The sequence below is a fragment of the Arabidopsis lyrata genome (assembly GCF_000004255.2).
Source record: "Arabidopsis lyrata subsp. lyrata unplaced genomic scaffold ARALYscaffold_68, whole genome shotgun sequence".
Lineage (NCBI taxonomy): Eukaryota > Viridiplantae > Streptophyta > Magnoliopsida > Brassicales > Brassicaceae > Arabidopsis > Arabidopsis lyrata.
This window is the reverse complement of record NW_003302501.1, coordinates 31,225-41,315: the sequence shown is the minus strand read 5'-3', so window position 1 is coordinate 41,315 and position 10,091 is coordinate 31,225. Positions and strand designations below refer to the sequence as shown.

General features: G+C 37.1%; 1 protein-coding gene and 1 pseudogene across 1 annotated transcript; both read left to right on the top strand.

The window, feature by feature from the left end:
* Positions 1–819: 819 nt before the first annotated feature.
* LOC9299045 lies at positions 820–1,702 on the top strand. Its single transcript, XM_021018496.1, has 2 exons — positions 820–1,006; positions 1,098–1,702. The coding sequence occupies exons 1-2, from the start codon at positions 947–949 to the stop codon at positions 1,527–1,529; spliced, it is 492 nt and encodes a 163-aa protein (XP_020874155.1). The 5' UTR covers positions 820–946; the 3' UTR covers positions 1,530–1,702.
* A 711-nt stretch (positions 1,703–2,413) lies between these two features.
* Positions 2,414–7,295, top strand: LOC110226558 (annotated as a pseudogene).
* The last annotated feature ends 2,796 nt before the right edge of the window (positions 7,296–10,091 follow it).

The window sequence follows — 10,091 nt, the reverse complement described above, 5'->3', positions numbered from 1 at the left end:
TAACAAGGTCCTAACCGCATGCTAAATACGTACGTTAGGCAAACCAAAGATGAACATTGTTAGGGAAACCCATTGTGATACATAAGGCATAAGCAAGAACATAACTTTTTTTTCTTCAAGTCCCATAAAAATCAAAGCTGCCTCACACAAGTATCAAACTGAACTAAAGAACGACACTTTTCATGAACCCAACACAGCTTAACCGATAAATTTAACAGTGACCAGTTGAATTTATTTGAGATAAAACATAGAGGTATTTATATCTTGTATGATTTAATAAATCCGAAAATATTAACTAAATTTATCATATTATGAATTAAGTATGCTACTGCATGAATGTGATTTTAAACTAGAATCTCGTAGTAGAAGAATGACATCAGCATAAGCTGTCACGTTTCCAAGGAGTATTTGAGTAATTAGCCCTAATTTAAAATTTTAATTTGGCTTTTGGCTACACTACAATATTTGTGCTTTTCACAAAGTCAGTCGTCTAATAAGCCACAGAGTCAGAGTCGTCTAAAAAGAGCCAACCAAATACAGAGAGTTTTTAACATTTCCTGAAGTTATCGATGTGAAAAATATATTGGAAGGCACGTACTACCAATCAATGGTTATCTAGCTAGTTCGGTTCGAGATAGTTTTCTAGTTGGTGAGGCAGTGAGCTGAAACAGGACTGGATAACCGTTGATTTTTCAAGTCAACCACAAGAATTTTGGCCTACTAGAATTTTGCATGGGATTGTGTCCGTATGGACCATATTAACCGGTTGTTTTTTTTTCTTCCTTGATAATTGTTGCCTATAAAACCACCACTCACTCTCGCAAATCTTAACAATTATCAAGGAAAAAAGAAAGAACGAAATGTCTTCGTCGAAGCCAGAACAAGAAGTACTACAACACTTCAACCATATCCACCCATTAAAGTTGGTTATCTCTGGTCCCTTCAAATGCAATGGCTGCAACCAGGGGTGGACCCACGTTGGTGGAAAGGGGTGCAGTTGCACCAGGTAATATATAAATTGTTGTGATTTTGCATTATATACATTGATGCAATTGGTTCAGTGGTTATAAGATATACCCTATAACCATGAGGTTCAGGGTTCAATTCTCCACAAGTGTATTTTTTTGCACTGGGTAAAACTTTTGGCTGGGTCCGCTACTGGCTGCAACCTTCTCGACTCTGGAAAGACGTACTACTGCGCCAAGTGTGACTACCATCTTCACGACCACTGTGCCTCGTGTCCTCCTACCCTCCACAACTATATGCATCCACAGCACGAGCTCCAGCTAGTCTTCAAAGGACCAGAACATTATTGCGACATCTGCACTAAATCAGTCCAGGGGCTCTATTACCGTTGTAACGCTTGCGATTTCGATGCCCATGCAGTCTGCGCACTGCTGACTGAGGGTCTAGAGCCGCGTCACTCTAAAAGAGAAAGAGCGGCTCGCTTCTTGAAGAACGTAGGGCTTGGGGTTGTTAGCAATATCATCGCTTCGCCAATTTCCGACATCCTTAAACAGATGTTTTGAAATGGCACGTCAGTAAATTTATGCCATTAAGGTCTGGCACAGTGCCGGCCCGGTAAATTTGGGTGCCCTAATCAAAATTAAAGTCCATAAAAAAAATTATTTTAAATTAGATTTTTACTATTAAAAAGTATGTTATAGTTGTCTCTAAAAGTCCACAATATTTTTAAAAGGCCCTACAAAAATTATTGTATATAAGAAAACTTAACAAATTTTTAGGTAAAAAAGCCCTCAAATTTTGAGGCCCTAATCGGTGGCTTCGGTGGCTTGCCCTCTGCGCCGGCCCTGGTCTGGCACGTCTGTTTCCTACTGTGAATTTACACACACAAAAAACAAAAAAAAAGTTTATTGCATGTTGTCAAAGATCCCCCTTTATGATTATAATATTTGATATTAATTCAGTTATAGAAACCTTGTAATTATCATTCTCTAGAATCTTCAGCTGTAATTGCTATATAATGTCTTTGTACAATTTATTGGAAATAATAAGAAAGAATCACTCCAGCTCAATTAATTTGGAGTTCATGTACAAATTTTAAAAATGGGTCTTTTCTTCATACAAAAAAATGGGCCTTTTTCATGTTAAAAAACCTTTTAAATTGGCCTTTTCATACTAAAGAAAATATGTAGGCTTTTTTCATACTAAAAATATCTTAAAATCTTAAAAATTACCCCTTTTTTTTACTAAAAAATAAATTTGGGCTCTTAAATTTACTTCAAAAAAATTTGGCCCTGTACATTTGCTCTTCAAGCACTCCCCATACGCCGGCCCTGCTCACTACATGGTAATCAGAGCATAAACGATATTCCAATTTTTTTATTCCCGGCTGCTTCTTTTTTCTCATCGTCTTCTTTCATTTTTTTGTTTCCTCCTTCAGACCTCTGTTTCTTTGTTCTCTGCTCCCAGCCACCATCACCTCATCATGGCCACTCGTGAAGAAACTGTTGACACAACGCAGTCTCTCCTCAACGTGAACATGATCAACGTCACAAAGCAAAACCAAAATTCATGAATTAGAATCTAAATTAAATAATATTTTGTTCCTTTTGTTTGGAAAAACCTTAAATTTAATATAATTCACCAATCATTTCATCTGTCTAATCTAAAAAAACTTGGATATCATCAAATATGGACCTAATTATATAAACATCGAATATGTGTTTGATCATGTAGTCATCTACTGCAAAAAGAACATAATTTAGTCATTGCAACATGTCATTGTTGCTGATCACTGATGATTATAAAATAAACATGATTTAGTTATTGCGCCATATATAACAAAATGAACAGAATAGAACAATGGTACACAGACACAGTACCACCATTTATGAAATGCATTTATACCATGCATTTTAATATTTTATACCATGCATCTAACGAAATGGATTCCTGACACCCTTGTTACGTCAATCAAGTCAAGAAATTAACAAGATCAGCTCGAACCCTATGGATCCATTCAAGATATTTGTTCTGTCCTATGAATTTGTTCCCAAGAACAGGCCAGGGCCGGCACAGCCACTTGAAACTAGGGCTGGGCATGATTACTCGTTACTCGTCCCGTACATGTTACTTGCTTCGTACCCGCCTTGAAAAAATAAGTACTCGTTGTTTTTTTTTTGATAACCCAGTATCCAGACCACACAGTGATCTGACTAGCCCACTGGGCCTAAGCCCGCGTCACAGGGATTTGTAAGCCTCCACTTAAGGGCCCCCTGATAAACTGGTGGTCTGGGGCGCCTGAGCAAGTCCGCAGGTAAATTCCCAGGTGGCCACAGGAGTGAGAGAGCGAAACTGCGTCTGGGGAGGATCGATCCCTGGCCTAGACCAACAGGGCGATCCTTCCAACCAAACGAGAACCACTCACCCACCACCATGTGGTTAAGTACTCGTTGTTGTCAAGGCAAGTACCAAGTAATATAATTTAGATACTTGCAAGTACAAGCCAAGTAACAAGTAGTTTAAAAAAAAACTAATACTCGGTTTGTGGCTCCCAAAAATTGATAGACTTGCGAGTATTCGTTTTTGAACCATTGTTTTAAAATTTTGGGGGCCACAAACCATTGTTTTAAAATCACTAAATCGTGAAGATTGGGTTTCGTTTTGAGGAAAGCTACTCCTATGTGGCATCCGTGGGTTTCGTTTCGGGTTGCTAGATATTGGTCAGGTCAACTTCTTCGACTTTCGGGTTGCAAAACGAAATCCAATCTTCACGATTTAATGATTTTAAAACGCAATTAGAGAAAATAATTGATTTTGGTTAATTGGAAGGAATTATATAAGATTGGGTAGAATTGGGAAGAATTTAAGTTGTTCAGGTGGAATTGAGAAGAAGATGAAAGTATTGGTGGAACCTAGTTGAAATGCTATATTACATGGGGACATGAGCAGACAGCCCAAAAAACCTTGAACCAGTCTTTGATCATTAAAAAATAGAACAGTGGCTCAAAAAAGAAGTCAACTAGCCTATGTCAACTAAACCGCTCTACCACATTGTACTAGTTTGTGACGACTAAGTTAATGTTATTATTCGTAGGAGCACAAGTGACCAAAAGTTTATATTTTTGTAACCACAAGTGAACAAACTTATTGTTTATTTGAAATGGTCTAACGAAAGTTTATATTTTGTAACCACAACTAATCAAAAATTTCTTACTTATCTCCCAAACAATGCTTCGGAATGGTCTATAAAATCCTCTAAATTCTAACCTTTCTCAAGAAAAAAAAACAACCAAGATGTCTTCGTCCAGGCCAGAACAGCAAGTAGTCCAACATTTTACTCATATCCATCCATTAACGAAAGTGGACGGATATGGCGAGTTCACATGCGGTGGTTGTAAAACCTACGGCTTTGGGAAGACCTACCGTTGCACCTGGTGCGACTACAATCTTCACGATCATTGTGCCACGTGTCCTTCTTCCCTCGTTAGCTTTATGCATCCACAGCACGAGCTTCAGCTAGTCTTTAGAGGACCAGAGCATACGCACCAGAACAAACGTATGTGCGACATATGCGATGAATCAGCCGAGGGGCTCTATTACCAATGTGAGCCTTGTGGCTTTGATGTCCACCCACTGTGCACGCAGCTACCTCAGCACGTAAGGCACGTGCCTCACCCGGCCCATCCCCTTAGAGCTGAGTCCAGGGCCGGCCCATGGGTAAAGCCCATGAAGCAAGGGCTTTAGGCATCAAATAATTATAAGTAGTTTTAAGGGCATCAATTTTTAAAATGTTATTGTGGTCTAGTGGTTAGATTGAAGTCTTTTGTTGTACAGGTCACGGTTTCGAATCCCATACATGTTAAAATTTGTATTTTTTTTTAATAACAACTTTTGTTAATGGGCCAAAATTTTTTTTGCTTTAGGCACTCAAATAGTTTGGGCCGGCCCTGGCTGAGTCAGTGGGGAGCTAGCAGCATCTATATGGTTTGTCGCGGTGCAATCCGGTCTTGGAGGTACAAGTGCGGTCCATGCGGGTTAGATGTTCACATGGAATGCGTTAATTTTTCTGCATCCGTAGCAGCAACGGAAATTCAGCAAAGGTGTTTTGAGCCACCGCAGCCGCAATATTACCATTCTCAGTATTATTACCACTAGCCTTATTACAATCACGGGTATACAAATCAAGGCCAGGTTCACGGATATACAAATCAAGGTCAGGTTCAAGAGTCGGGTACGAGTACAGGAAGAAAAATGTTTAGCATATTGATGGCTCTAACCGTTGGGGTCGTTTGCAATATCATCGCTGGGCCAGCTGTCGAACTCCTTAACGGGTGCTTTTGATGGCTCTAACGGTTGGGATCTAACATCACGCCATTATATATGTCTTATTTCTCTAATGTTTATCTTTGCTTTCTTTCTCCTTTGATGATGCAATAAACTTTTTTTGAAATGTACTTGTTACAATCTTTAATTATACGCAACTTACTATAATAACTTCGTAATAATGGATCAGCAATTCAGCATCGAATATAATTTGAAGATTAATGTATTTTCATAAAACGTGCATGGGACTGCTGGATGGAGCTTATAAGTAAAATGAATGTAACTTTTGTAAGAAACAACTTGTATGACTAATGACTTCATCTATGACAAATTTGTGAATGATTTGGCATATTCAATGATGAGTCTCATACCTCACCGTCCCAAAGTTCCGCAAGAGTCTTCTAAGGACTTATCTCATAAATCAGTGATTTGGACTACTAATTTAAAAGCCTAGTTGCGAAAATTTTAGTTAGCCCGGAATGGCCACTGATTAGTGCGGTTAAGTGGCTACGGGTTTACGGACTCGACGAGCTGGTTTAGTGACTCAACAATATCTATTGATGTCTTCAAATCTTTACCATTTTATGTTTAATTAGACCATTTCCACAATTCCGTTTTTCCTTTTTTGTCAGTTAGTTGCCTCTTGATCATATTTTTGGTCCACATCTCGAAGACTCTTCTTACTCTCTTTAAGTACGTACATGTGGCCTAATAACTTGCTCTTACAATTTGCCTATAACTTCTCCCTCACGTCCAAGTAACTTTTACTAATTTTGTCATTTACCATTTGATGTTTGGATCTTTCCATCGTTTTCATTGTCTTTATTTCAGTGACTTCCAACTTCCAATTTTTGGTCCCCATGTCAAAATAGTCTTCTTACGGACGCTCTCTTGGACTCGTACATATAGCCTAATTTTTTTTTTCCCAATAGAGGTGTCGAAATAAAATCCAGTAATCCAAAGATGGGCAGACTTCTTGACAAATCTTTCCGCAAATCTACTTTAGATAAAACATCGGGACGAAAGCTCATAAATCCAAGTGACCGCAACAGTGACAAGTGATTTATTTGTTGTTTCTTGTGCTAATCGCCATAGATTAGCTATGAATAAAGTGGTGGCCACAAAGATTAAACAAGTTTTTAATCCGTTTTGATCACTATTCAATAATTAATAACTATTGTCAATAACACAAGATTATAATCATCATTACAATAAAAATAACATTGTATTAGAAATCTGGATTAACATGATTCTATTTTCTAACCGCATTATAGTTTCGTTAAAGCAATAAAGCTCAAGTGCGGCCAAAACACTAACACAACTTGGTTAAATTAACGTGAAGTTGTGTTCCAATTAGATTATACGTGTGTTGTCCTTTTAACAAAAACCCTGTATTTTTCCCCCTATAGATCCAAACACACGTCATTTTGTTTAAAAACAAAAGGAAAAAACAAAACAAAAAATAACTTGTTATTCAACATAAATCGCTTGTGGCTATTACATTCATAAGTTTTTACTTTTTCCCAAACAATGTTTGGAATGGTGTAAATGTTGCTTCTTTAAATACCACCACCCATTCTCGCAAATCTAACCATTACCAAAGAAAAAAAAAGACGACGAGATGTCTCCGCCAAAAGAAGTCCAACATATCCATCCATTAACTTTGGCTACCGTTGGCGAACGCCATCTTCAAGTACGGCGTCCATATCACGTTAAAAGAAGAAGAATGCTTCGCTTCTTGAAGTTCATAGCGGTTGAGGTTATCCGCAATATCATGGCTTCTTAGCCAGCTACCCCGAAGCCATTAGGATTTCATTTTCAAATGGCACGTCTGTAAGGTTATGCCATTGTGTTTTACTTTCTTCTATTCAATAAATTTACTGTGTGTTACCATCTTCAGTTGTATAATCAGTTGATTACCATCGTACAGTATGGCTTTTTTTTTTTTTTGCATCCAAACTTTGTAATATAGTTTCGGTATCAAATATAATTTGGGTAGCAATGTATCTTCTGAAGAAAATACTGAAAACGTAGAAGAATCAATTATTGAAAACTAGTAGTAGCATTACAAAAAAATTGATCTATGACAAATCGGTGACTGAGTCTCATATCTCACCGTCCCAGAGTTCTTCAAGAGTCTTATAAGAACTTTTCTCATGAACAAATGACATGACTCTAACCAACCTACCCTGCATGATTGAAACACACGTCTTCAACTAACCCAAGCGTGTGAGCAAAAGAAAGAACTCTCTTTGACGTATTTGGACTACAATGTGTGGAAAGTCACTTGCATGTTCAGTCTCAGAAACTTGGATAACATATCATCGGGTATGGACCAATTGAAAACATCGAAATTCTGTTTGATCCTGTCTTCATGTGTGCTTTTTGGAAGAATACTTTGACCCAATTGGAGACCCCAGTCCCCAGCGTAGTGCAACTTGTGTCAAACGGAATTTATTGAATGATAGTCTGGAATATTAAAATTTGTTACTAAAGACATACCATAACTAAAAAAAATCAACAATCTCAACGCACAACACATTTTTTTAGTTATGGTATGTCTTTAGTAACAAATTTCAATATTCCAGACATTTAAATTATATTTTGTTAACTGAGCTTTTAAAAAAAATGAAAATGCCACATTTGTAAATTTAGCCATAGGACTCTCAAGTCATAGGCACGGAACTGATTGATATCATAGTAGCTACTCCGCTAACTATTTTTGGGGGTAAGATCACTACTAGTAGTCTTTTTTTATGGCCTTTCAAATTACAATATATAACATGTATTTAGCCATCAATTTCCATGGGAAAGAGTCTTTCCAAAATACCTTATTTCCATGACTAAGATTTAAATTGCCACAGATGGTCATCGAGTGATTTATTTGTTGTCATCTGTTACCAACTTGCAACGAATTAGCGCATAATTTTCTATGGGTAATCGCCATAGATGTATCACTGGAAAAAAAAAAACGGTGGCTAGCCCGGAATGGCCACTGATTAGTGTGGTTAAGTGGCTATAGGTATGGCCACTACAATTTTGTTTCCCTTTGCTAATAGTTGTTGTTATATTGACCACATAATATTTGTAACCAATAATTTAGATATGAAAATCATATTCTACGCATGAAAAATAAAATTTTGAGTGTGAACTGTAAAACAAACTATAAAAAAAAAAAAACCCTTGTTATATGATTAAATAATCAAAACGAAAATGTCAACATCAAATGTTCTCAGAAATATTAGAATAGTCGTTAAGATTTGAGTTGATATATCGTTGAGTTAGAGGAGACCTAGACTAGATCATCTAGCGTTACTGTATTCTCTGATTGACCGTTTTGGTTGCCTATTGAAAGTTGGGGTTTAGGGACTGGACGAGCTGGTTTAGTGTGACTCATTATTATCCTTTGATGTCTTCAAATCTTTTCCATTTGGTGTTTAGACCATTTCCACCATTCCATTTTTCATTTTCTGTCAGTTAATTGCCACTTGATCAGTTAATTCACATGTCGAAGACTCTTCTTACTCTCTTGAGTCTTGAAGTCGTACATGTGGCCTAATAACTTGCTCTTATAATTAGCCTACAACTTCTCCCCCACGTCCAGGTAACCTTTACTAATTTTGTCATTTACCATTTGATGTTTATTGGATCTTTCCATCGTTTTCATTGTCTTTATTTCAGTGACTTCCAACTTCAATTTTCGGTCCCCATGTCAAAATAGTCTTCTTACACTCTCTTGAGTCTTGATGTCGTACATGTGGCCTAATAACTTGCTCTTATAATTAGCCTACAACTTCTCCCCCACGTCCAGGTAACCTTTACTAATTTTGTCATTTACCATTTGATGTTTGGATCTTTCCATCGTTTTCATTGTCTTTATTTCAGTGACTTCCAACTTCAATTTTCGGTCCCCATGTCAAAATAGTCTTCTTACACTCTCTTGGACTCGTACATATAACCTAATAGTTTGTTTTTTCATTAGAACTGGTGTCGAAATAAAATTTAGTAATCCAAGATGAGCAGACTTCTTGACAATTAAACCTTTCCGCAACAGTGGGACAAAAGCTCATAAATCCAAGTGACAACAAGTCGACAACAAGTCAACAACAGTGGATTTATTTGTTGTTTCTTGTGCTAATCGCCATAGATTAGCCATGAATAAAGGTGGCCACAAAGATTAAACAAGTTTTTAATCTGTTTCTATCACTCTTCAATAGTAACTATAGTCAATAACTATTATGATATATGGTTTGATGATTTGAGCTGGTTTATAACTGGTTCAATGTTTGGTTAACTTCGGTTAACGATCATAAGTTTTGTATATATAAGCTTAAGAATGTTTTAGTTGTTTTTAACGCTTGTAACAAACTCTGACGAGAGATTAATAAAGTTTGTTATCTTCTTCTTCAATCTCTCGTTATTCTCCGATACACCGGAGCTTAATATGGTAGCAGAGCGTTCTATTAAGCTTCCGCATTCTCTTCTTTGTTGTTTCCGGTGATTGATCGGAGTTTGTTGAGCTAAATCGGAGCTCGTTGAAGTACTTTCTTTCGATTTTTCCTTTTGATTTCGTCGGAATTTTTCCATTCTGTTTCTTTCTTTTCTTCAATTGACCTTTGTGTTGACGAATCTTTGCTTCTCTTTACAATATTCGTTACACTTTTCTTTGCGATTTCCTATTTCTTATACTGAGAATGGGATCTTGTGTTCGACCATCATTGTTTCCGACGGATCAACCACCGCAACTACCGCCTAATGCTGAGCATAATCGATATCAGATGGATCGATATGAGAATCCTTTT